General features: G+C 46.8%; 1 protein-coding gene across 1 annotated transcript; it reads left to right on the forward strand.

Annotated features, from left to right (window-relative positions):
* The first annotated feature begins 3,429 nt into the window (after positions 1-3,429).
* Positions 3,430-11,399, forward strand: SRSF3 (serine and arginine rich splicing factor 3). Its single transcript, XM_040983268.1, has 6 exons — positions 3,430-3,610; positions 5,298-5,505; positions 6,487-6,621; positions 8,791-8,829; positions 8,989-9,075; positions 9,245-11,399. The coding sequence occupies exons 2-6, from the start codon at positions 5,300-5,302 to the stop codon at positions 9,270-9,272; spliced, it is 495 nt and encodes a 164-aa protein (XP_040839202.1). The 5' UTR covers positions 3,430-3,610; positions 5,298-5,299; the 3' UTR covers positions 9,273-11,399.
* The last annotated feature ends 16,412 nt before the right edge of the window (positions 11,400-27,811 follow it).

Here is a 27,811-nt window from a genome sequence, read left to right on the forward strand (position 1 = left end):
CTGAGTTAAACATAACTATGTTTTTTTCTTAATTTTTTTTGAGAAACCATCAAACTGTTCTTGCACAGCAGCTACATAGTTCTACATTCTCATCAGCTTCGTATGAAGGTTTATTCTCTCACGTCCTTATCAACACTGGCTATGTGTATTTTTTCTTAGAATTTTCCTCAGCAGTGTGAGGCGATATCACATGGTGGTTTTGACTTGCATCTCCTAATGACTAATGATGTTCAATGTTCTTTACCTTTTCATGTGCTTGTTAATCATTTGTATATCTTCTTTGGATTTATTGCTTTTTTTCCAGTTACTTTGGTTTTTCATTTGCTTTTTTTTTTTTTTTTAAGTAGTGGAAGTAGTGGGAGGCAGGAGAGAAAACAACACAGCTGCCTCCTGCTGGTTCACTTCCCAAATACCTGCAATGGAGCCTGACCCAGGCATGAAACCCAAACATTTAAAATGTTTGTGTGTATATGCATGTGTTTTTTCACTTATTTAAAAGGGAGGAAGGGACCGGCATGGGAGCCTAGCAGCCAAAGTCCTTGCCTTGAATGCTCCGGGATCCATATGGGCACCGGTTCTTATCTCAACAAAAGGGGAACGAGATGAGATAGTTTCTTTTTATCAAGAAGTTTTTTCAAAGATTTATTTATTTTTATTGGAAAGGAAGATTAGCAGACAGAGCATAGACAGAAAGATCTTCCATCTGCTGGTTCACTCCTCAAGTGGTCGCCATGATCAGGCCAAAGCCAGCAGCATTTTCCAGGTCTCCCACATGGGTACAGGGACCCAAGGCTTTGGGTCATCCTCTACTGCTTTCCCAGGCCACAAGCAGGGAGCTGGAGGGAAGTGGGGCAGCCAAGATATTAACTGGCACTCATATGGGATCCCGATGCATGCAAAGTGAGGAATTTAGCCACTAGCCTGCCATGCTGGGGCCTGCCTTAATCTTTCATTGAACTGCTTGGGAGTCAAATCACAGGAATAGGTATGGCACAAACATTGTTAGTTACATCCCGTATGGATGCTAACTACCAGGAAGCAGCGATATGACCTAAGTACAGAAGTCAGTTTGTGACTGTCTCAAGGATATCTTAACAGATCACAGTTGTATAGGCTTAGACTGTTGCCCAACCGCAGACCTTCACTGACAGGCTGCAACCTTGAACTCCAACTTTTGCCCACTGACAGACCATTGCTTGCAATCTGACCTCTGATGGGATGTCTTACTTTCCAGAATTTTGTCTACTCTGACAAACCTTTGAAATGCTTTAGGAAATCAAATATATTAAATGAATAAATGTTTCCTATATGGAAGGGAATTAAATTGTCAAGTGCTTAAGCAGAGTGGTTTATTTTCCTTTGAAAGACAGAGTTACAGGGAAGGTGAGGCACACATAGAGACAGAGATCTTCTAACTGCTGGTTCACTCCCCAGAGGATGCAGTGGCAGGAGCTGAGCCAATCTTAACCCAGGAACCTGGAGACCCTTCCAGGTTGCAGGGGACCAAGGACAACTGCTATACATTTTTAAAAGACTGTTGTAATTATGTGTAATTATTTTCTTCCTTTTTTTAAGATTTATTTATTTTTATCGGAAAGGAAAATATACAGGGAGGAGGAGAGACAAAGAAAAATCTTCCATTTGATGATTCACTCCCCAAGTGACCATAACGGCCAGTGCTGAGCCGATCCAAATCCAGGAGCCAGGAGCCTCTTCTGGTCTCCCAAGTGGGTGCAGGGTCCCAAGGCTTTGGCCTGTCCTCGAGTGCATTCCCAGGCCACAAGCAGGGAACTGGATGGGAAGTGGAGGTGCCGGGATTAGAACCGGTGCCCAGATGGGATCCCAGTGAGTGCAAGGCAAGGACTTTAGCTGCTAAGCCACCATGCCCGGCCCTTTTTTTTTTTTTTTTTAAGATTTCTATTTATTGGAAAGTCAGATTTACAAAGAGAAGGAGAGACAAAGATCTTCCATCTCCTGGTTCACTCCCCAAGTGGCTGCAACCGCTGAAGCTGAGCCAGTCAGAAGTCAGGAGCCAGGCACTTCTTCCCAGTCTCCCATGTGGGTGCAGCATTGTGATGCCAACAACCTGGACAAGCACCAACTTGAGTTCTGGTTGTTCTGCTTCTGACCAGCTCCCTGCAGAAGATGGCCCAAGTGTTTGGAGCCCTGCACCCTTGTGGGCACCTCACAAGAAGCTCCCTGGCAAGGGAGGCCTGTGTAGTTTCTGGCTCCCAGCTTCACCCTGGCCCAGCCCTGGCTGTTGCTCAGCATTGGGAGGGTGCGAGGAGGGGGAAGGAGCGGTAAAACTCACTGAAGCTTCTGCCTTTCAAATAAAAATGAAAATAATCATAAAGAACAAATGAGCTACAAAAGGAAAGACAACCTAAAGGAGATTTAAAAGTCCCTTTTGAGCTCACCTGGGGAATAAGCCAGAGAAAGTCAGCACTGGGTAGGGCTCAGTAACTATGGTTTCCATTTTTCAGGTGAGGAAATTAAGATTCATGGACATTCAATCTTTGCACTGCTTCCCCCTAATTAAAGATAAAACCACTTTTAAGCACAGTAACACAGAGTGAAAAAAAAATAGGTAAATAACTGGCTTTTATTTGAGCTTAGAGAGGTATTGGGAGACCGAAATAGTTATTCTTTTTTGTTGTAGGGATAGACCACAAAATCTAAGCGATAAGACTGGAAGGGAGGCGGTGGTTAAGTTTGGGGGCGAGAACACACTCCCCAGCCGAATTGTTCAGGGAAGGGAGATCTTGGTGGATTTTTTCCGACGCAATGGCATTATTTCTCCTCCAATAGTTAGCTCTGGTGTCTGTGGCTATGTCTTCCTACCAGGTCTACACAGCCTGCGCCGGGCGGAGCAAGGCCTGTGCCGCCCTACCTGGCTTCTGCTTCGGGGACCCCACAGGCAAACGCCACCTTCTTCTTCTGACACCCCCTTTTCTCGTCATTTGCTCAAGGTAATCGTTTTCATTCATTTGCAGGCCGTGCCTAGTCTCCCCAGCGTGGGTGTGAGGCGGGAAACCAGCTGGGTTTGGGCAAACCGCCCAGCTGTTTCCCTCAGTGTGGGCACCTGGACGGCCCTGAAGGCCGGTGGCAGCCGAGGTCACCTTGGAAGCACCGACCAGCCAAAAACGGTGCAGCCTCACCGCTGGCCAGGGTGACAAGTCATTGAAAAACCCCACCAAGACCTTCGTGTCGTTAGGAGCCAACGGTTCCAGCCAGGCCCTGGGGACGGACGGCGTTCTCCGATAAGGCCCGCCTCACTGGAGCGCGGGGTTTAGCGAAGAAGTTCATCTCCAACGGAAAAACACGCGTGGGCGGGACAGGTGGCGGCGCCGGCGCGCGCCGGCTGTGGCTCCACCCTCCCGACGGAACGCCCGGGCGCGTGCTACGTCACGGCGTCCGCCGCCTTTCATTGGGCGAGCCCGTCCAATCATGTGACTCCAGAATGGCGTATAAATATGGGCGAGGAGAAGGCGGTGAGCCGCCATTTCGTGGACACCGGGTGGAGTGGGTTTCTGTTGCAGCCGGGCCCGCCGCGGAGGGAGCATCTGTGTCGGAGCGTGTGGAGTTGAACCTCCGCCTTTTTAAGATTTCGGTAAGCGACGAGAGACGGCCAGCGTGCAGTCGGACGTGGCGCCTGGTGGTGGGCAGAGGGAAGCGGGCCCGGCGGTGGCGGAGTCCGAGCGAGACAAAGACGCCGCCGCCATTTTGTGACGTTCGGCACGGGGCGGTGGCGGGGGGCTCCCTGCGCTTCTGGGGGTGTTTCCTGGGCTCGGAGTCGTGGTGGTGGCGCACGTCCGAGGGTGAGGGTGTGGGATGTGTGCGTGTGGGGGTGACCCCGGCGGCGGGACGGGAACTGGGAGTCGCTAAGGGAACCGTCTTTCTGGCCGCGGTCTTTGAATTTTTATGGCGCCTTTTTTCCCCCCTCCCATTAGTCCTTCATTTTCTTGCAGACATTCTTGGGATTTTTCCCCCTCCTGCTGTCGTTGTTCAAGTCTGGAAGGGTTTCCGTCCTCACTTACGTGAACCTATGATTTTAATTCAGCATTTCACGGCCCGAATTTAAGCGTCTTAAAAAGAATCTTTATGAACGAAGTTGGGCTGCGTTTCTGCTGGTGCTGTTTCCCCATTAACATTTAGGGCCCTGGGCACGGCAGCTTTTTTTCTTTCTTTTTTTTTTTCCCCTAAGGCCATTTTTACCCTTCCAGGTTGTGCTCCGAACGAACTCGTGGGCACACAGGGTGGGGTCAGGGCAGGTAGAATGTGTCTGGACTGGATTCTTTTTTTAATGAGGTAATCCCAGAGTGAGAAGAAGGTGGCGTGTGCAAAGCGTTTTCCGCTGAATTACCGAATGGTTGGCTTTTGTGTAATTGAGCCTGGGCTACAAGTTTATGGCAAAGTGATCGTGAAGTTGAAATACGTCCTCAGAGTGCAGCTTTTCTTGGGACCTACTACGCCACGAGGAGACATTTAAGCTCTTAGTTCCTCCCGGGCTTGCAGCGTTGGCTTATTCCACACCATTTTCTTCCCATCCTAACGGGACTCGGGCTGATTTGCGTTGCCGTTCCCTTTTCTTCCCGGTAAGCCTGGCGCTTCTGGATTTGCTGCTTTCTCGGAATCGCGCGTGGGATAACCTGTGCCTTTGGGTGCCTGATCTTGGTGTGATACTCAAGTTGCCACACGTTGGAGCGTTTATTAGAGCTTTATTCCCGAGTACTTCCCACATCTTACTCAGTTGGTTCTCTGTGGCTGGACTTTTGATGTAACATCTTTGTTAATGGAGAGATTGCCGTTTAGACTTGTTGTTGCTGCGTGAGGAGTTTCTCACTGTGTGAAAATTGGATCTAGTTACAGGCCCGTGCGGAGTAGTACCTTGGTTCTGAAATCTGGGTTTGGCTGATGGAGTCACTTTTTCTTACTCCCTATCTGGTGGTTTAATCTTACCTACTGGCTTTTCTTAATTGTCAAGGTTTGTTTTTTTTTTTTTTTTTTTTTTGCAACCTGGGTAGGTGTTCTAAGTATTTTTGGGATGGTGTACTTAAATGACTGAAAAGGGTCGTAATGCATGGCCGGATTGTGGCATTTTGCTCTCCACTGCTGGTGTTCTCACCTGGTGAGAGGTATTTCACCCCCCGCCCCCCCGCCTTAACTTTCTAATTTTTGGGGGGTTAGTGAACATAAGGACTGATTGCATTAGAGTACTGCTCTGCTTGTGTTGGAATTTTTCTCAACTCCGAATGGTTTGATGTAAGTTAATATTTTTGTTCTCTCATATGTTGCAGAAATGCATCGTGATTCCTGTCCATTGGACTGTAAGGTTTATGTAGGTAATCTTGGAAACAATGGCAACAAGACTGAATTGGAACGGGCCTTTGGCTACTATGGACCACTCCGAAGTGTGTGGGTTGCAAGAAACCCTCCTGGCTTTGCTTTTGTTGAATTCGAAGACCCCCGGGATGCAGCTGATGCTGTCCGCGAGCTAGATGGAAGGTAATTTGGGGTTAATGTAGCCTTGTCATACATGGGTTGCCTGTGTTTTTGATATTTAGCATCTTCGTCATATGCCACTTCCTGGAGTCTGGAAATAATTGTGGGATCAAATACCGTTTTATTTCTAGGAGTCCGCATGACTTGGTAATTGTTTTTAAGATGTTTATGAAATTGTAATTACCCAGGATTTTATATGCTTTCTATGTATAGTATTCCATCCTGGAATTGTGGATTGGTGGTTATTTTCCTCTGCGCTTATAGTATCTTATTAACTGGCTGCTAATACAGTAACCCTTCTTCTCTCCCTCTTGTTGACATTGAAAAATCATTGAAATTTATGAGATAAAAATCTTAATCCTTTGGCTTCACAATCTGCTTGAGAATTTCTGTCCTGGAGCAAGTGGCTAAACTTACAGATTGTGGCCAAGGGGGAGAGAGTAACTTTGCAGCTGTAATTGTTTATGTGCCAATTGCTGTGGTCATGGAGGAAAGAGGGCAATGTAAAATGGCTGTCTAGCCTTGGAGCCCTTTTATTAGGGAGGGAAAAAGGAGACCATTAAACAAACTGTTTGGTGCTAGTATGGCAACTGCAGTATAGACGCAGGGACCTCAGGGGAGGACGAAATCTTGATGGAACACAAGGGCAGGAATCTTCCCGCTGAAATCACAACTCATCAATCAGTGTTGAGCCCAGTGACCAGACTGACTGGTCCTTACAAGCCTGAAAGAGATGGTTTCCTTGTGAGTTGTTACTCTAAGGAAGTTCTAATTAGGGGTATATTTAGTTTGAAATTAAGGTGAGAACACTTTGTACCGCCATTTTATGTGTTGAGATAAAATAACAGGAACTGAAGCTTTCGTGATGGTAGAAGGGTTCCTATAGGCATTCAAACGTGCTATTTTGCCTAAGCGTGGAACTGGGAAAATAACCACTTCAATATACAACTCCAGGATTTTCACATTTATCTTCCCCTTACCTAGAACACTGTGTGGCTGTCGTGTGAGAGTGGAGCTGTCGAATGGCGAAAAAAGAAGTCGAAATCGTGGTCCGCCTCCCTCTTGGGGTCGTCGCCCTCGAGACGATTATCGTCGGAGAAGTCCTCCACCTCGACGCAGGTACTTGAGAGCGTGTGTTTAGAGGCATTGGCATAATGAAGTAGCTAGTAGGAGCAGGTATTTCTCCTAAAGTTTGTTGGGTTTTAAACTGTGACGAATTGGAGGTTTCTATGAACGTTCATTGGCTGGGTGCATTTGGGTTATGAGAGTTGTGCCGAGTGTTGGCTTTTGTCTTTAGGCTACTGTTCATGTTGGTAGTAACTTCTATCTTGGATCTATCTTCTATAGTTCATCTTCTAGTTGCATCTTTCCAAGTCTTCCCTTATACTTCAGCTTAGGCCTTTTTCCATTTCTTGACTCCATGATGACAAACATTACATTCAACCTTAGCTCTTCACAAATTTGTTTTCTGCTACTAGCACAATTGTAATAATTATCAAAAAGGCAGCTGTTTAATGTGACAACTGGTAAAGTAGAAATCATTCTGAAACTGACTTAAATCACTGACCAATAAAGGGGACTGAGGCAGTGATCCCAGTCATCTGTTCTTCAATCCCAAAATAGGAAAGAATTCAGCTTTTTTATAATTGAAAAATTGCATCATTCTTGGACCCAGACAATATTGTCTGGATGTTAACTCCACATCTCCTCAAACTTCCAAAGTAGTTTCTGTAGGACTCAATTTGCCTCTTACAGGTGAGTGAAGTCCTAGGAGATAGGAGTTCAAAATCTTGCCCCTTTTGCTATTTTGAAAAACAACACATTGTTGCCCATCTTAATAAAGAGTATTTGTTAGCTAATAGATGGTTGTACTGATGGCTTGTTTTTTTCATTTTTTTTGTGCTTTTTGGTCCATCTATTAATAAAAATGAACCCCGTTACAGAGTCACCATCATGTCTCTTCTCACCACCCTCTGAATCTGCATTAGCCAGTCAACTAGCCCTTTCAGCGTCATGTGACCAGCGCGCCCCATTCAGCTTGGCTGGTGTCGTTTCACATGACCCAGGCTGGCCAGTCGTCAGGTTGCACCGCCCTTTGGTTCCCGAGCATGCTGTATTCTCTCAGCCTTCTCTCCAACCTTAACCAAATCGGCAGCAGCCACCTCGACCGCCCACACATTCCTGGCCAATCAGCTCAGCTGTTTATTTACCAAATGTCTTCACAACAACTACAGCAGCAGCCTTCGGCTAACAAAAAAGCAGGAAAAATCCACAACACCCCCTTCGCCAACCAACTAAATCCAACGCAACATCTGGCAAAACCTTTTCAGCAAATTCTTCCTGGCCGTCAGTCCGGCAGCCTCACCTCACCATTTCTAGCTTGTTGAAACCCAAAACTAGTAAGTTTTTCCTGCTTATACAGTTTACTGCTGGTTAAAATAAGGAGTAAGCGGCTTAAAGTAATTCTTTTTCTGGATCAAAGGCTGGCTGTGCATAATTGAATGGTAACGTACATATATATTGCTTGAAAAAAAACTTTTAAGGGTGATAGGGAACTCATAATGTAACCAGACCTTCAAGTGAAACTTATTTGCATGTGTGAGATGCCAAACTAAAATTTTTAATAACTCTAACAGATTTTAGCTTTTCTTTCTAGCAGAGAAAAAAAAACCGAATCCTATCACCTTTAAATGGTTTTACTAACAGTTTTCAAAATTTTACAATATTGGGGGTGAAGTGTGGGCCAAGCTAAGGTAATTTTGGTAAGCTTAAACACACCCTTAATGTTACAATCACAAATGCAGTTCTAATGTAGCACTTTAATGGCATCATTATTTACACCTAGCGCGTTTTCACAAGATTACACTATCCACCTGGTACCTAAGTCTTGTCATGGACTTACAGGTTTGCATGGGTTCCAAATACTGGTTTATGGTACTGTTTTTGGAACTACTTGGGACTACATTTTGGTGTGGTGTTTGGGTAGTGAAGGTAGTTTGACATGAAGTTTTGCATTGGACAGATCTGCTGTGAAGCATTCTTTGTTAAACTGAATCCCTGGTTGGAATACCTGCTTCTCACTTGAGCTTTTTGTTCCTTAATCCTTCTGTGTTCCCCTTTTTTTCTTTTCTTATTTATTTATTATTTTTTTTTATTTTTTTGACGATGGGTGCCAGTTCTTCGGCACATTCACTGGGCCCAACAGTGAGATTGAGAAGTTGGGAAATGCCTCACGCCATCTGTACTAGTTGATGATGATTAGCCTAATTTTCCTATTTCTGCTTTTAGATCTCCAAGAAGGAGAAGCTTCTCTCGCAGCCGCAGCAGGTAAATAGCCATTTTGGCCATGTTCTCAGGAATGCTTCTGATGCTTCTAATGTGATTCAGGTTTATAGGAGTAAATGCTAAGGTGTAGGTTTTTCAAAAACAGGAAATATTTGTCAAGTAGTAATGCCAACTGAAAGACATTACTGTTCTTCCATTTAGGTCCCTTTCTAGAGACAGGAGAAGAGAAAGATCACTGTCTCGGGAGAGAAATCACAAGCCGTCCCGCTCCTTCTCTAGGTCTCGGAGGTAAGAGCTGCTGCTTGAGGACTTGTAATTAGTTGGCATTCATAGTAAAGTCTGGCTTCTGAGTCATATGTTTGTACTCTTAAAAACTTATTTTGACGTTATATCATTGAGTGTCAGTAGGTTATAAATAAAACATTGAATTTTGTTCTTTTTTTTCCCCTCCCCCCAGCCGATCTAGGTCAAATGAAAGAAAATAGAAGACCAGTTTGCAAGAGAAGTAGTGTACAGGAAATAACTTCCATTTGCCAGGAGTATGTACAGAAAATTCAAGTTTTGTTTGAGACTTCATAAGCTTGGTGCATTTTTTAAGATGTTTAGGTGTTCAAATTTGTCTGTTGGAACAGTGGCACACAAAAATTCTCTATGGTTTGAAATGGATCATATGAGGCATGTGATACCAAGAATTGTTACTTTACAATGTTCCCTTAAGCAAGATTGAATTTAGTTTTGAACTTTAGTCTTACATAGACTGACCTAAATCTTGCCCAGCTAAATAACACTGTCAGAATTGACCTAAGATGTACTTTCTTATAGCTGGTTTATTAGTATGCAGCTTTAGATAAACAAGCAGTTTGTAAAAGCTGCTGTGATGTAAGCCAGCAGGTAAAGATAAAAGCTGTATGTTAAAATAGATTAGAGGTTTTGAAAAACCCAGATAGTCTTATCCTGGGCAGATGTTGTCTAGTTGGTTTAGAATTTGGTAAGTTTCAAGATCGTTTACCTTCATTTAGGTCATAAATCTATTCTGTAATTGCGATCTTGTATACATTGCTGTTGTATAACAGTCTATTGGAAAACTTTTGAGATTTCAAAAAATACCAGCGTTCTGCCAGTTTAAGGGTACATTGTAGAGCTGAACTTTGAGTTACTGTGCAAGATTATTTTTTCATGCTGTCATTTGTAATATGTTTTTGTGAGAATCCTTGGGATTAAAGTTTTGGTTACAAATTGTTTTTTAACTTGAAAGCCTTTTTCCTTGCAAACTCAAATCTCTGAGCTGGTACAAAGTCCAGGTATAACATTCCTATTGGAAGCCATACTTATATTTTCTTGTAAAGTGCTTTTGAATTAATAAAATATTAGTGTAATTGTGTAATAGTTAAACCCACAGTTAACCATTATTCTTATCCCATGGAAGGCAGTTGGTTATGAAATTCTTGCAAGAAACACAAATGAGGCATTATAGAATAGTCTGGAGACAAAGGAGATTTTACTAAATTTTTTTAAGGAGTTGAAGTAAGTACAGTTTGTGTGGTAAATTAGTGACCAACATTTTATAGCAGCAACCTGGTACATTGTTAAACTCCCACTACCCCCTACCAAAAATTTTTTTATAAAATGGCTTTATTGATAGCATGAAATCATAACACAAGGTATTAAAAAAGATTGCTTCCATTTTATAATTTGAGGTATTGCATGATAATTTTAGACTGGTTCATCACATTGTAACATTCACAATATGATTCAAATGTAACAGTGCAGACATGAATATGGAGGCATGCATCACTTTCCTCTTAGAAATTGGGATGCGCTGTAATTTCAAGATTTCTGTGCAATTAGATTAAATCATAATGCAAAGTCATGTGGCTTAGTTTCCTTAAATGTGCTCCTTTAAGATAGTTTTGGATGATGCTGTACTGAGTTGTCTTCAGTACACAGAATGAGTCTCACTGCATTGAGAGCTCAATTTCTACAATGTTATAAGGTAGAGATCCTAAATATACACTTTCCAAGTTGGTCTTGTTAACCTTCCAAATAGCAAGGGAGAAGAGAATTGATGTCAGAAAGGTTGATGGGAAGAGTGTTAGTACTTCCGTGTCTTGAAGGAAGAAACTAGGCTTGGAATTTGGTTGACTGGGCACTTGCTCTGAATCTTGTCTGGTTGTATCCAGTTGGCCTATATTGTTAACAAGCCAAGCTAGTTAAGAAGTAATGGAAGTATGTACACTTAATAAATGGGCTTGAGATTCTCAAATTGGAAGGTATAAAGGACAGTGATCATGGGTAGAAGGTGGCTGATAAGTAGTAAGTAACTGAAGTAAAGTTGGCCTCATTAGGGAGTTAACCCTGAATTTGGTCATTAAGGTATAATTACAGAAGCCCTAACAATTTTATGGCTTAAGGTAAATGTGGACCATGGAAATTGCACATTTAGATTGGCTGAAGTTTTAAAGCTACTATAAAATGTAGAAATCCCAGGTCAGGCTAACCAACTTGTGAGATGAGGATAATACCCAAAGTGGAATCACTTGTATGTAATGATTACAGGTGTCCATTGGAGATCACTTAGTGATAAGTAAACATTAAAGAGCTTTTTGAGAATATTTGTCATGGTTCTCCATTTCGTTGTGGTTGCTTCTTACAAAGTTGAAAGCATCTTAAAATGTTGAAAGCAATTAGATAAAGTAGTGAAGACCTGGAGCTGGCACTTTGCTACCATTTATACACCTGAGGGTCTTGCCAGTTGTGGTAAGATGTGGGATCTGTGGATGGCACCTCCACCTGTTAGATTGCAATCAGTTGTGGTTTGCACTCAGCCCATAATCTGGATGAGAAATCCTGGTAGCTTTTGTTGTAGAGCTGTGGTTTGTTTTAGTACAGTGCTGCAGAAGTTGACATTGACCATTGAGATGTTTGAAACAGCTAGGTTTTGGGATCCTTGGGTCAGCTTTCCAGAATGGTCAGCTCTGATTTTGGAAGAGTTCTAGTTCTGGCCATACTGGCTTATATTCTAAATTTGCTTTTATTTTTAGGATGTGGACTTGGAATAAGTTGTCAGATGTAGTTGGTAGTAATCTCTTCCAGTTGTATATTTTTGTATTGCCAGACTTGCCTTCTGATTTTTCATTTTTTAAGGTTTTTATAATTAAAAGTTGCTGAAGAAAAAGTGGGAGTATATTTTTACCTAAATCTGGTAGCGTTTAATTTGGCTTTATACATTTGCATCCTGTTAAAAGGTTCATTGGTTACATTGAAAAAATTCAGTTGTAGCTAGCACCTTTGAGTTTCTAAGAAGGATTCATTGAAATTAGTTTTGATAATGCTCAGTCTTGGCCGTGCAACAATTCCTTTGGTTCACAGACATTCCAAATACCTTCTAGGTCTATCACCTAATAACCTCAGGCTTTAGTTATCCAGAACACAAGACTAGAACAAAACGACTCACAAACATGGAAAATACATGATGTAGAACTTTTCTCACACTTAGTTTTGCCTCAGTTCAGACACAACACTTCAGGATTGCTTGCTGTCAGTCTTTGACATTAGTGCCTGTGTCTGGAAAAAGTTTTGAGACATACCTGCTTCAGTAATTTGGAGAAATAACTCAGATGGAGAGTAATTTCTTTTTTACTTCTAGACTAGGATGACACCTCCCTTAGTAGGCTTAGATTGGAAGATTATAGGAAAAAAACTTGAAAGCCCTGTTCCCTTGTAGTGAGGCTTTTTGTTAACCAGTCTTCCTCCTCCCCTCCCAAAAGATTTGTTTTGAGAGGGCAGTTACAGAGACAATACACAGATGGGTTTTTCTCATCTTGTTAAGTGCTGAGGCTGGGCCAGATCAAAGATGGGATCTCTGGGTCTCCCAAGTGGTGCAGGGCCCAAGCAGTTGGATGTCATCTCGTTTCCTGGCATTAAGTGCTTGTGGGGCGTGTGAGCATCCTAAGCAGTTGTTTTACTGTACTGGGCACCAAAGTGTCAAAACATTGTAGGGGGTGAGATTTTGTGGTAGAGGAGGTTTCTTGGGAAAGAGAAGTGGTTTTCTTTTTTGAAAACTGCCTCAGGAATCAGTTTCTAGATTTGTTAACCTTTTAAACCTATACCAACTGATAATTTCATTAAAAGGAAATTAGTTTGGGTGAAACTCCCTGGGAAGTTTTCAATGAGTATTCTACAAATTGGACAGTGACCTTCTGTTTGCAGGTTCATTCCTCAAATGGCTGCAATGCGAGACAGACTCTGGTGGTCTCCCGCAGGAGCTCATGTCCTTGAGGCACCATCTGCTGGGAGGTAGAGAAGGGGGCATTGGAAGGTGTTTAAGATTTGTTTGGAGAGTTAACAGAGAGATCTTGATCTGTCCCTTGAGTGGTCAGGGTTGAGCCAGATCAAAGCCAGGAGCTTCATCTGTGTCTCCCACGTGGGTGTGGCAGGGGCCCAAGCATATGGGACATCTTCCATTGCTTTCTGTAGTTCCTTATCTAGGAGCTGGGTTGGAAGTATAACAGCCAGGATATGGACCAGCACCCACATGGGATGCTGGTGCTGCAATTGGTACCACATTGGTGCCCTCAACAGTTGCTTATAATTCTGACATTTGGTGGTAGAGCTTTGCATGTTACAGAGAAAACTTAAACTAGAGTAGTGTGGTAAGTAATATTTAAGGTTTATTTATTTTTATCGGAAAGGCGGGTATACAGAGAGGAAGAGAGACAGATCTTGGTCTGATGGCTCACTCCCCAAGTGAGCACAATGGCTGGAGCTGAGCCAATCAGGAACCAGGAGCTCTTCGGGGTCTCCCACGTGGGTGCAAGATCCCAAGGCTTTTGGCCATCCTCTGTTGCTTTCTCAGGCCACAAGCAGGGAATTGATGGGAAGTGAAGCAGCTGGGACACGAACTGGTGCCAATATGGTATCCTGCCTGGTATATACAAGGTGAGGACTTTAATCAGTAGGCTACTTTGCTGGGCCAAACATGATGTTTCCTAAGTAGAAAAAGTGTGTACATTGGAAAATGTTAGAATTGTGTCTTGTAGAAAGTTGTGAGATCAGTATATGGTGTTATGTAGGCAAGTACCAGCTTAATACCTAAAAAAGGGCAGTTTGGAGTTAGAACATGTTATCAGGGAGGATAAGCTGTGCTAAGGTTGAGTTGGCATTGTCCCTATGTTAACTACTAACCTTACTCCATAGGGCTGATTTGAAACTGATTAGTTCTTAAGGCTACCATAGTTTGGTCTTACTAGTTTTAAACACACTTAGAAGGGCTTGGCGTGTTGACTCATTGGCTAAATCCTTACCCTTGCACACACAATCCTGTGTGGGTGCTGGTTCTTGTCCTGGCTGCTCCACTTCCCTGATTGGCCTGGAAAAGTGGTAGGGGATGGCCCAAGGTCTACAGCCCCATGCCCACCGACATGGGAGACCGGAGGAAACTCCCAGTTCCTGGCTTCAAATTGGCTCACCTGGCTGTTGTTTACTTGGGGAGTGAAACAACAGTGGAAGACCTTCTCTTCATATCCTTTCTGTAAGTCGGCCTTTCCAATAAAAATCTAAAAGAAAGTTTAGAAATATAACAGTAGCATTGGTGAACAGTTGAACTGAATTTATAAGGCTGGGAGACAAAACCCTGGGTCAAGTGCTTGGGCTAACCAGGTCTGGGAACCAGTAATTCGATCTAGGTCTCCCACATGTGTGACAAGGCCCTAACTACCTGAGCTATCCTGGGTTGCAGTAGCAGGAACTTGAATTTGGACGCTGTCATTTAAAGTGACTGCTTGACTCCGCTGAGCTGCAATTCTAAGGGAGAAGAATGGAAGGAGAGGTTAAACTAACCATGTGTCATTGAATTTGCTGCCTGAACCAAGTCCAAGTTCTTGGTTTGTTTTTAAGATTTAATTGTTTGAAAGGTAGGGGGTGAGAGGAGTCTTTGACACAGATTTTCCAGCACTGGTTCACCCCACAATGGCCACCAGCAGCCATTGCCAGGCGGGGCCAAAGCCAAGTTGCTCTGTTACCATCCGAGTTACCCACACGAGGGCCGGGTTGGCACTATCTTACTTGCCAGACCTGAAATCTGGGGAACTGGAAGTTCTCTAGATGAATGCCAGCGTTGCAATGGATGTCTTGGTCCACTGCCACAGTGCCAGCCACATGTGCTTTTTGAATATGGCAGTAATTGACAGAAAATAATTGAAAAGGATATCAGTAATAAGGTCAATGTGATGATCCTTTATTGAGGAGGAGCTTGAAGGGAAGGTCAGCATGCTGATTGAACTGAAATCTTGTAACTAGTAAGTAGATGCATGATCAAATTGATGAACTGGAAAGGACCTTGAAGTTCACATCCAAGATGCCATGGGGAGACAGGCTTCTGGCTGCTTCTCCCAGCAGTTAGGGAGCAGTATAGTGTTAAGCCTTTGGGCTTGGAACAGTGCAGATTTGAATCCTAGCTTCGTTACATGAAGATGCTTCCAAACGTAAATTGAAGCTAATATTTTGTTACCAAAAAAGTTTCTTTAAGTGTTTAAAGTTTAAAGTTTCTTTGATGTCCTTGAAAGGAATTATTCCATCTGCTGATTCAGTGTCTACAACAGCCAGTTTGGGCCAGGCTGAAGGCAGGATCTAGGAATTGTAAATGGCAGGAATGGAGGCACTTGAGGCATTGCCCTTCCCAGAGGGGGGTGGACGGGTGTGTGTGTGTGAATCTGGGTAAGGATGCTGGGGGTGGGGAGGGATTATTTGTGTTAAAGAAAAAGGCAGAGGTCTCATCTGCTAGTTCACTCCCCATATGACCAATGGCCAGGATTGGGAGATCCCAAGACCAGGACCCTCAACTGTTACCTGTCTCATGTGGGTGACAGGGGCCCAAGTACTTGCCGTTTTGCACCTTGCAAAAGAAAAGGCATGCATATGAGGAGGCTTAATGACAAGTACAAGGAGAAAAGTCCATGGATTTAGGGAATTTTTCTGCACCATTTTATTTTCTGTGAGCTTTTGGACAAAACCTGAGTATACTAAACTAGCTGTTGTCTCAGACTTCATCTGTAAGTGGTGATAATAAAAGCAGCTCCCTACCTTCCATTAATCTCTTGAGAATGAAGTGAGATGCATGTGGTGGCACTGCACACTGCTCGGGAAGGTCCCTTCTGACCCATACACAGCAAGTGCTCACGTGATGGCTGCCTTTGGACAGGCAAGAATGCTTTAACTTCTCTTGGGAGGGAAATGCATTTAAGTGGTTAAAGGTCAAGAGCAGTGCTGCTACTGAAGATTTCAAGAAAGGGGCCTCTGAAGTGCTAGATAGAGACAAGTGGGAAAGATAATTTGAAGAATTAAGACCACTTAAATTGCTTTTTTTTTTTTTAAGGAGTTATTGTTTTTGTCTGATCTGTCTGCTAGTTCATCACCCAGATGGCTGCAGTGGTGGAGCTGATCCCATTAGGAGCCTCTTCTGGGTCTCCCACAGGAACGCAGGGGCCCAAGGACTTGTCCATCCTCTGCCGCCTTCCCGTGTTTTAAGCAGGGAGCTGGATAGGAAGTGGAGCAGCTGGGACTTGGACTGGCACCCGTGTGGGTTGTTGACACCAGCTCCTCAGTGACTCTTTTAAAAATGAGCTTTCAGGGACTGGGTCTTTGGCTGGGTGCCACGCCTGGACCTGATGGTCATCTCCAGCTCCTGCTCGAGCTCATGGCTTTCTGCTGTCACCCTGGGAGGCAGTAGTTAAGGGCTCAAGTAATCACATTCCTCCCTGAAGACACTGTTCACATGGAGTGAAAGGAACTTGCTCTGTTTCTTTGAGAGGCGCTTTGAAATTAGGCCTTCCCATCCAAATCTCAGCCTGGGGGCGGGGTGGGCAGGTTCCCTTTTACTTTGAAAAGCTGGGTGATGGCACTCTGGCTTCACAAGGTAATACTGACGCATCTCTGTTCTTTCTTCACATCAGAGTCATCCAGGGAGCTTCTTTTCCCCTCACTTTTATTTGAGCTCCCACCTGCTGGTTGACCACAATAGTTAGGGCTGGGATGGAGGCAGGAACTCAGACCAGGTCCCCCCTTCACACATACCTCCCCCCAGCTGTGTGGCGAGAACCCAGTTACTTGCACCATCACTGCTGCGTTTGAGGGTCTGCCAACGAGTCAGGAGCCAGCAGCTTTTGGACTTGAGCATTGGTACACAGAGTGCTGACATCCTGACACACTCCTTAGGGAGATTTGAAACCACTAGGTCCTGGGTCCCAACTTCAGGGATTCTGAATGAGTTTGTCTTAGGTGTGTTATCTGTGTTTTGAAAGTTGATTCTAATGAGCCATCAAGGGAAAAGCTGATCCTGTAGTTCTCCTGTTGAGCACTTGGGCTTGACTGAGTGTTTCAGGAGGTTCTTGGAACAAAGGGAATTTAGAGGGCCAGTGCTGTGGTGTAGGAGGTAAATGCCTGCAGTGCTGGCATCCCATGTGAGCACTCCTTTTTTTTTTTTTTTTTAATTTATTTATTTATTGGAAAGTAAGATATACAGAGAGGAGGAGAGACAGAGAGGAAGATCTTCCATCCAATGATTCACTCCCCAAGTGACCACAACAGCCAATGCTATGCCAGTCTGAAGCCAGGATCCAGTAACTTCATCCGGTTGTCCCACATAGGTGCAGGGTCCCAAGGCTTTGGGGGATCCTCGACTGCTTTCCCAGGCCACAAGCAGGGAGCTGGATGGGAAGTGGAGCTGCCAGGATTAGAACTGGCACCCATATGGGATCCTGGTGCACTCAAGGCAAGGACTTCAGCCTCTAGGCCACGCTGCCAGGCCCTGTCTTCTACTTCTGACCCGGCTTCCTGAGCTCCCTGACACTGGTGGGAGACACAGATGGCTCTAGGCTCCTAGCTTCAGCCTGGCCCAGCCCTGGCCAGTACAGACAGTGGCTTGTGAACCAGCACTTGGGGGAATCACTTTGTCTTTTCTTTTGACTTCCAAATCTTTTTTTAAAAAGGATTTTTATTACAAAGATATACAGAGAGGAGAGACAGAGGAAGATCTTCCATCCGGTGATTCACTCCCCAAGTAAGCGCACCGGTGCTGATCTGAAGCCAGGATCCAGGAACCTCTTCCTGGTCTCCCACACAGGTGCAGGGTCCCAAAGCTTTGGGGGATCCTCGACTGCTTTTCCAGGCCACAAGCAGGGAGCTGGGAGGGAAGTGGAGCTGCCGGGATTAGAACTGGCGCCCATGTGGGATCCCTGGAGTGTTCAAGGCGCGAACTTCATCTGCTAGGCCACACCACCGGGCCCCCAAATAAATCTTAAAACATTTATTTTGGTGGAAAAAACTAAAAATCTATGCATTGGGTTTTCCTAGTACTCATTTTCCACAGACTGAAGACTCCTTACATGCATGAATTTCAAAGTTGTACACAAACTTCTTGAAGTCTGCTTGTATTTTTCTCCTGTACCCTGGTTTCTCCCACGCTTCCCTGCATGTGGAACAAGCTGCATTTCCTTGCCTGGGAACTCCCACCATCCCTCAGGCCCCTGCTGTGGTGTCACCAGATGGTTTCCTTCTCACCCCATGAGGTGTTGGAGAGGAAAGGCAGATAAACACATAGCAAGGGGCCTCAAGTGGGGGTGTTTCCAATCCCAAGTGCGTCACTCCTCCTCCTTCGGCAGAGCATTAAAAAAAATGAAGGGAGTTTATGAAACTTCTCTTTGGACATCAGCTCCTGCTGGAACATGAGTCCGCGTCTTGAATTCCCCTGAAGCCACCTGGATTGACCTGCAGGGCAACCCCAGGCAGGAATGCTGGGGTTATTTGAACATGGTAAGCAAGAAGTGCAGATAAGGCTGAGGTGACACAAAGGCGATCTGCCAAGACAAATAGACCAAAACGGGAACCAAATGAGGAAGCAGCAGCTGGTATCAGTTCCTGGCTGTGACATGGAGTTAATGACAGTATGATGAGACAGAATTATACAGTTTCTGGCACTTGATGTGAAAGTGAAGTAGCATGCATAAGAGAACAACTGAGTAAAAATGGTCGGGAATATAGCATGTTCTTAGATTTCTAGACGTTGTCGGAGCTCCACATTTGCACACTCCATGATGGCCTTATCCTCGGTTACTGGGATTATGCCAGACTTGCATGTTGTGGCATTTGTGTCAGACATTGCTGATCGCTCTTGTTTTCCCTTGAAGCCGGTTAGGCTGTCTGACCCAGTGTGACATTTCCTTTAGAAACTCCAGTGTAGCAATTGCTCCCACTGCCCGCTAGGAGGCAGTACCACACCATTGAGAATTTTCTGCCTGAAATTTGCTGATGACACACTTTGCAGTGGAAGCGAAGCTTGAACTTGACAGCTGAATGTCAAAAGGTTGTGTTGTTGGTTTTTTTTTTTTGTTTTTTTTTTAGGATTTTTTTTTTTCCCTCCTTTATATGAAAGGCAACGCATCAGAGAAGAGGGTCTTCCATCTACTGGTTCACTCCCCAAATAGCCACAAAAGCTCAGTACTAGGCCAGGCCAAAGCCAGGAGGCCGGCACTTCATCCAGGTCTCCCATGTGGGTGGGGAGGGCAGGGGAAGCAGCCTCTCCTGCTTTCCTAGCTGCATTGGTAGGGAGCCAAGTCAGAGACGGAGCAGCTGGGACTTGAACTAGGTTCCAATATGGGATTCAGGCATCCCAAGTGGGGTCCTAACCCTCTGAGCCTCAGTGCTGCCTTCAAACTTTGCTTCAAGATTAACTTACCTTTAATTCCATTTTAAGATTATGTATTTTTTTCCCCCTTACTCGAAAGGTAGTGTCCTAGAGAAGAGACAGAATCTTCCACCTGCTGACTCACTCCCCATAAGGCCACAATAGCCAGGGCTAGGCCAATCCCAAGTTTGTAACCTGGAGCTTCCTTTAAGTCTCATGTGCAGGTGACAGAGGCCCAAACACGTGGACCATCTTTCGCTGCTTTCCCAGGTTCCCTAGCAGGAAGCTGGACAGAAGTAGCGCATATGGGGCTCGAACCAGTGCCCATATGGGATGCTGGTGTCAGGTGGAGCTTTTACGTGCTACTGTGCCACAATGCCATCTCCTTCCTCAGCTTTGTGTAGCTTCCTCCCACATGTCCTACCACTTGAGAGAAGTTGCATTATGCTGTTGAAGCTGAGGTCTGAGACCTGTGGGAGGGATCTTAGCTCCTAAAAACTGAAGAAAATGGTTTGGGCAAAGCTGGCTGCAACTAAGAGCCACGTGTGTGGAAGAAAAGCACAATGAGTTCGTGTGACCTGATTAGTTTAGAATCCTAGAGATTTGTCCAAAGTGTGGAACAGAGGTAGGTCAGGATAGTCCTGCTAGAGGGATGGTGGTTTTCACAACTTAAAAAGTAGCTAAACTTTATGGGATGAAAACCTTGTGTTTTGAATACATAAAGTTGCTATTTGATACAGCTATCAAAAGTGCAGGCACGGTAGCCTAGTGACTAAAAGTCCTCACCTTGCACAGGTCGGGATCCATTTGGGCAGCAGTTCTGATCCCACCTGCTCCACTTCCTATCCAGCTCCCTGCCTGTGGCCTGGGAAAACAGTAGAGGACAGTGTCAAAAGTTTGGGACCCTGCACTCAACGTGGGAGACCTGGAAGAAACTCCTGGCTCCTGGCTTCAGATTGGCTCAGCTCCGGCCGTTGCAGACACCTGAGGAGTACACCAGCAGATGGAAGATCTTTCTCTGTAAAATCTGCCTTTCCAATAAAAAATAAATAAATAACCCCCCCCAAAACAAACAAACAAACAAAAAACCCTGTAAGCTCTAGGGCCTGGCATGATGGCTCAATTGGCTAATCCTCACCCTGCAAATGACATGACCCCATATGTGTGTGCCGGTTTGTTTGTCCTGGCTGCTCCACTCGCATGCAGTTCCCTGCTTATGGGAAATCAACTGAGGCTGGCCCGATGCTTTGGGACCCTGCACTCATGGGAGACATGGAAGAAACTCCTGGCTTTGGATCAGCTCAGCTCTGGCCATTGCAGCCATTTGGAGAGTAAACCAGCAGATGAGAAATCTTTCTAATAAAAATACATTTTTTTGAAGTGTAAGTTTAGTCAATCCTGTTGACTTCTACAGACAGTATACCTTGGGAGGACTGCGGTCTCAGATCAACTGTAGAATCGCATTCATTTCTTTTTGGTTGCAGAGAGATGAGTGCAAAGGGTACCTGCCATTTTTAAACACCTGATTTCACAATCCCAGAAATGATGAAATGAGCCTAGAAGCACATTCAGTTCAGCACGTCCCTATGCGTGTGACTGGATAGATTTCATGTAAAGAACAATGTTAACAAGGAAGGTTGGGGCCCGGTGCTGTGGCCTAGCGGCTGAAGCCCACGCCTTAGGCACACAAGGATCCCATATGGGCACCAATTCTAGTTCCGGCAGCTCCACTTCCCATCCAGTTCCCTGCTTGTGGTGTGGGAAAGCAGTCGAGGATGGCCCAAAGCCTTGGGACCCTGTACCCGTGTGGGAGATTAGGAATAGCTCCTGGCTCCTGGCTTCGGATCAGCTCAGCTCCGGCTGTTGTGGCCACTTGGGGAATGAACCAGCGAATGGAAGATATTCCTCTGTGTCTCTTCCTCCTCTATATATATGTCTGACTTTGCAATAAAAAAATAAAACTTGTAAAAAAAAAGGGAGGTTAGACACATGTGCACACATACAAAGCTCAGCCAAAGTCTGAGGGACACTGCAGCCATAGGCTGAATCTGTGTGGGCCACACTTACCCACTGAGGAGCCGGGAGGCCCAGGGCCATGGCCTGAGCTGTTCAGCCTTTGCCCAGCAGGGACTCCCCCAGGATGCTTTCCCCCTCAATCCTAGCCCAGCACTGCCACTGAGTGCCGAGTCGCAACATCTGGCATGGCAGCATGCCACAAGCGGGCTGTGCAACCTCAGAGGGCCCTGGCTGCTTGCCCATCTCCCTGGCAGATAAGGCCTCAGACAGATGGCAAACAGTGCTTGGCCCAGGAGCCGACACAGGTCTGATTCAGCCACGGTTTGCACCCCTGCCAGTGTCACACAGGCCGTCCTCCAAATCTGCTTTTTTTTTTTTTTTTTGATGACTCTTCTCTGCCTGGGACTCTTGGGCAACCGACAGACACCTGGTAGCGTGAGAATCTTACCTGGTTTTGCAGAGAAGCTTTTTCCAGGCTGTTCAGCGACTCCTGCCCCATTCCCCTGGGCAGCTCAGCGTGTTGCCCCATCTGCCATGGTTTCGGTCTCAGGGCGGGGCCACTGTATTTGGTGGGGCACTGTGTTCCTAGGGTTGGCCTTGGCATCTGGGTGGCGGCTTGCACGCTTGGGGAAAACAGGTGGGTTGCCTGCCCCTGGGATTTCAAAAATACCATTTGCCTTCTGAAAGGCTTACGAAAGTTGCAGGGACGGACGTATTTGTCCTTGTGAAATTAGCATGGGTGTTTACAGGAAGGGCAGCGTTACTCTGAATAGAAGCAAGAGTATGGTGGACAAACTTGTTCCACAAAAACGTGTCCTCTAAAAAACAAAACACAACAACACAAGAGGCAAAAACAAACAAACCCAAAAAACATGTCCTTTACCCTGGATCATCATGCTGCTACTACTTATGGCTCAACAGGCTGGACTTCCACGCTGTGCTGCCAGTATCCCATATGGGTACTAGTTTGTGTCTCAGCTGCTCCACTTCCCATCTACTCCTGTTTATGGCCTAAGAAGGCAGTGGAGGATGGCCCAAAGTCTTGAGACCCTGCACCCATGTGGGAGACCTGGAGGAAGTTCCTGGCTCGGGGCCCAGCGGCGTGGCCTAGCGGCTTAAGTCCGCGCCTTGAATGCGCCGGGATCCCATCTGGGCACCGGTTCTAATCCCGGCAGCTCCACTTCCCATCCAGCTGCCTGCTTGCAGCCTGGGAAAGCAGTCAAGGATGGTCCAAAGCCTTGGGACCCTGCACCCGAGTGGGATACCCGGAAGAGGTTACTGGATCCTGGCTTTGGATCGGCATAGCATCGGCCGTTGCGGTCACTTGGGGAGTGAATCATTGGACGGAAGATCTTCCTCTCTGTCTCTCCTCCTCTGTGTATATCTGACTTTCCAGTAAATAAGTAAATCTTAAAAAAAAAAAAAGTTCCTGGCTCTTAGCTTCAGGGTGGCTGAGCCCTGGCCATTGTGGCCCTTTGGGGAGTGGTCCAGCGGATGGAAGACCTTTCTCCTTCTCTCTAAATCTGCCTTTCCAATAAAAGCAAATCTTTGAAAAAAAAAAAAAAAAGGCTCATTTTCCGTGGCGTCCAGGAATTCAGAGCAGGTCTGTCACCATGTGCTGCTGCCTTGGTCGTGTGGCCCTGCCTCTGCATACCCACCCTGGGTGCTTGAAATTCTCCAGGCTGGAATCAGTTGGAAACTTCAGTTTTGCCACCTGTGCAGTGGGCGCTCTGCTGCCCCCCTCCCTGGGCTTGTTGGGACAAAGAGGTGAGATCACATATGGAAAGCATTAACAGCTGCCCAGTACAGAGCAGGGCCTGCGAGGTGCTGAGCTCAGCATTTCGGCCCCACCCCCTTCCATTACTCAGGTGTAATTCACAGGTCAGCCAGGACTGCAGCAGCAACATTAGAGAGCATACACAAGAAAGGGGAGAGGGGCTGAGAAGTTTCTGATGTCCCAAATGGCGTACACTGGCTTGCTGGCAGCCTGCCCAAGTGCTTGGTGTGCTGGGCCACAGCCCTGGGGGGAGAGGGGTGCCTCGGCGGTGTTATCATTGCTCCCGTTCTGCAGATGGAGAAACTGAATCTCAGACGAAGTTGGTGACTTTCCAGAGGTCATGGAGCTGGTGGGCAGGCTCAGCTTGCAGCCCACAGCTCGCGAGCCCAAGCCCTCACGCAGAGGGTGCTGCATTCTGGTAGGTCACAGCTGCTTAGGGAGTTGCTTCAGCCTTCCTCTCTGGAGGCTGGGCCCCGTGTCATTCCCCCCCCACCCCCCCGCCAAGCCTTGGCTGTGACAGTAGGCTTTTCCGCACCCCTCAGTTTTGCAGCCACAGCACTGCCAGGTGCTTGTTGTTTTTAGGCTTGCCAACACATTCATAGTCCAGGCTTTTCCCCACTTTATCATTAGAGATGGGTTTGCTTATTTGAAAGACCACACTGGTTTATTCTCCACATGGCGGCGATGGCCAAAGCCAGGACCCAGAAACTGCATCCAAGTGTCTCACGAGGGTGCAGGGGCCCAGGCACCTGGGCCATCTTCTGCTGCTCTCCGAGGCCATTAGCAGAGATCTGGATGGGAAGCTGGAATCGAATCAGTGCCCAGATGAGATGTCGGTGTCGCAGGTGGTGGTTAGTGATTTCTGCAACATGCACATCTCAGTGGCTGATGTATGTTAAGCATTACCGTGGCTGAGGTCCCACCAGTGGTCAGCAAGTTGTTTCCCACATCTATTAGGATGGTTGTACAGAATGTCCTCATTCTGTGATGGTTGTGATCTCCCTGGAGGGCCAATCCAAGGACCCATGTGGCATTTGCACCCACCTCCCATGCCAACAGGGCAGTCAGCTCTTCCAGGAATCCTGGGGATTGTTACTGAGCTCCGGTTTGAAAAAGTGGACAGTTGGGCTGCAGGTGCCATGGAGTCTCAGAGGCTGTTCTGCAGCAAACAGAGCAGTGACCCAGGTAGGGTGTCACGCAGGGACCAGATGGCTCTCAGGGTCCCTTTCAGCACTGAGGTTCAAGGGGTCAGGGACCCCTGAGTGGAGGCGGCGGCGGCGACGTTGGCCTTCAGAGCAGGGCAGGACAACACGCAGCAGTGACACCGCCTCCCTCCAAGGCTGTGCAACAGGCTTTTTTTTTGTTCTGCAGGTACTGGGTGAGACTGGTATAGTCTCCTAAAGTGTACTTAACGCTCAACCAATGAATGGAGAAAAAATAAAACCCCTCACCAGCATGAGGGTCGACCAGAGCCCCATCCCTACCATGCTTCTCCTGGGCACCTCAGCTGTGTGTAAGTCATGAGCTGCCCTGGTCTTCGGAATCACACCAGTGTCAAGGCTGCCTGGCAGGTGCTCCCTCCAAGGGCCCTGGGGAAGGAAGGATGACAGGGAGGCATTTCCCAACAGCCTCAGTCTCCTATCAAGAGTTTCTGCAGGGGATTTGCATTGTGACATAGCAGGTAGGGCTGCTGCCTGGGGCATCAGCATCCCATATGAGTACCAGTTCAAGTCTCAGCTACTCCACTTCCCATCCAGCTCCTTGCTAATGCACCTGGGAAAGTAACACAAGTGACTCGATTGCTTTGGCTTCTGCCTTAATGTGGGAGACTCAAATGGAGTTCCAGGCTCCTGGCTTTGTGCCTGGCACATCGCCAGCAGCTGCAGCCTTTTGGGCAATGAATCAGTGGGTGGATAGAAGGTTTCTCTTTCTGTAACTTTGCTTTTCAAATAAGTAAAATAAATCTTTTTCTTAAAATTACCTTTATTTTTAATTTATTTTTTTGAGTGTCTATACCACCTCTCTTGGTGCCTGTTGGGGACTGAGGTTCTGTGGCTGCCTTTGACTGGAGCACTTGCCTGTGCCCCTGGCAGTTCCATTTTGCAAGCCTGGGCAAGTGGCCTTGCACTCTGAGCCGCCCTTGTCTCTTCATTTGTGAATGGGATCTAATTACAGGGCTACTGGGGCGTCTCCATGAAAACACAATAGCCTCTGCTGCTGGCTGGGGTCGTGCCAAGCCCTGTGTACCTGCATCGAATCCCACAGTCTTCATAGCAACTCTCAGGGGGATCATGCACTTCCTCTCCCATTGCAGAAAGCAGAAGCCATGAAGGGTAAAGTGACCGGTCCAGTGTCAGTGCGGCCTCCGCTCTGGGCGCTCAGGTCTGCAAGCCCATGCTTGTGTTCTAGCAAACAATGCAGAATCGTGACTGCAGAGTGCTCTTGAGTTCCGAGCTCTGCCACCTGCTGGCGTGTGGAATCCACCAGCCCTGTCCCCAGGCTCACGGAGCGTGTCGCAGAGATGATCATGGTGTCAGGTGACACCGTGCAGTGTGCTGTGTGGTGACTCATGAGCCGCACATGCAGTGGAAGGATGCTGCCGGCGGGCTGCCGTAGGGGCAGGGAGGTGGAAGTGACTGGGGTCAAGAGGAGAGACCCACTTCTGCCGTGACTGTGACACCTCACTTGGCGAGTAGACATAACCCAGCCCACTGAGCTTGGGAACTAAAAGTAAAATTGGGGGGGGGGGGCAGTGCAGTAGCCTAGTGGCTAAAGTCCTCACGTTGGATGTGCCAGGATCTCATATGGGCACTGGTTCATATCCTGGCTGCTTCACTTCCCATCCAGTTCCCTGCTTGTGACCTGGGATAGCAGTAGAGGATGGCCCAAAGCCTTGGGGCCCTGCATCTGAGAGTGGGAGACCCAGAAGAAGCTCCTGGCTTTGGATCAGCTCAGCTCCGGGCGTTACAGCCATTTGAGGAGTAAACCAATGAATAAAAAAGCTTTGTCTCTCTTTCTTCCTGTAAATCTGCCTTTCCACTAAAAAAAAGTAAACCTTTAAAAAGTAAAATAAGATTGGCAGTGCAGAAGTCATCCTGTCCCTTTACTTACTTAAAAAGCAAAGTTACAGCCACACTGTGGAGCGTCTGCGTTTGTGTCCCAGCTCTGCTCCTGGGGCTCCATAGCTGAGGGCTCAAGGAGTTGGCTCGTCGCATGCATGAGATCTGAAATGACTTCCCAGCTCTCCTACAGGTGTGGCAGTGATGGAGGGCTCTCCGTCTCCTTCTCTACCTGTTGAAAAAATGAAAACAAAAATAAGGTCAGGTGAAATAAGGGTGAGATCGCTGGGCTTGAAGGGGTGGGGGGAGTTGAGGGCACATAGAGGCTCCTTTATGCTGGTCCTGTAAGTGTCCCTCGTTTGACGGGGGGTGTCGTTGAGCGAGGACACCGCTTCTGTGAGCCCGGCATCCCTGCCGAGGCCACAGGCCGACCCCGTGGAGAGCTGCTGCTCAGAAAGTGATAATAGCTCCTGGGAATAAGCCGGTGCCACAGCACATGTTTTCCTCATCAATGCGTAGCTACATTCTTGTCAGGATGCCAGATGTACACAGGGCCAGCAATACCTTAATTGCATGATGACCCTGGGGTCCAACACCAGAGGAGTCCTGCCACCCACCTCCCAGGCCAGCTGAGTTTTCCCGTGCAGTGGCAGATTTGCTGGTGATCTTGGGGTCAAGGGAAGGAAATGGGGGGGTTTTGTTGTCCACCAGGCCCTAGCCCTGGCCTGGGCTGTCCCTTGGACGTAGAGTCTGCAGTTCTGGGATCCCGTCACAAGAGGGCAGCATAGGGAAGAAGGCAGGTTTTCCCTGCCAGGACAGGTCCCTGACTCTCCAGGTTTGCCTTCTGGCAGGGGTGTGGGAGGGATGAGAAACAGGGGAGCAGATGGGGCAGAAACCTGTAACCCTGTGCAGGGAGAGACACGTGTGATTTTCCACATCCATTCTTATCGGCTACCTGACTCACTCCTCACTGCTGAGTGCAAGTGCATGGTGCATATACATGAATTGGTATGTGTGTGTGGAGAGTGGTGGAAAGTGTGATTTTGAAGGTGACCTACAGTGGGGGGGGGGTGTGCCTGCGTGACTCGGCAGAAGCGCCGTATGTGACAGTTGGGGGTGGCAGAGAAGGCAGCCACCATGGGGTCAGGTGTCGCCAGAGAGACTGGGAGGAAACTATAAAGCTGGGCAATGTCCTCAGCTTATCAACCAGCCCTGCTCCTGGGTCAACAGGGGCAGAGTGCAAAGTTCATGCAGATAGTGCCTGGTGAAGGCAGCGGAGGGCGGAGGGGCTAAGCCCTTCTTGGGCACAGACGGCAGGAAGGGTTAAGGTTCTCCACCTGTAGAAACAGCCCTAAAAGAGAGCTATCCATATAACAAAGGCACTTTTAAAAGATGTATGGCAAATGGCATTCAGAAACATGTTTATTTCCATGCAAAAAAAAAAAAGTTTTGAAATCCACACTTAGCTTTTTCACCCTAGCTGTTTTGCCAGGA

Source organism: Ochotona curzoniae, unplaced genomic scaffold (genome assembly GCF_017591425.1).
Source record: "Ochotona curzoniae isolate NIBS_2020 unplaced genomic scaffold, NIBS_Ocur_1.0 contig_3819, whole genome shotgun sequence".
Taxonomy (NCBI): Eukaryota; Metazoa; Chordata; class Mammalia; order Lagomorpha; family Ochotonidae; genus Ochotona; species Ochotona curzoniae.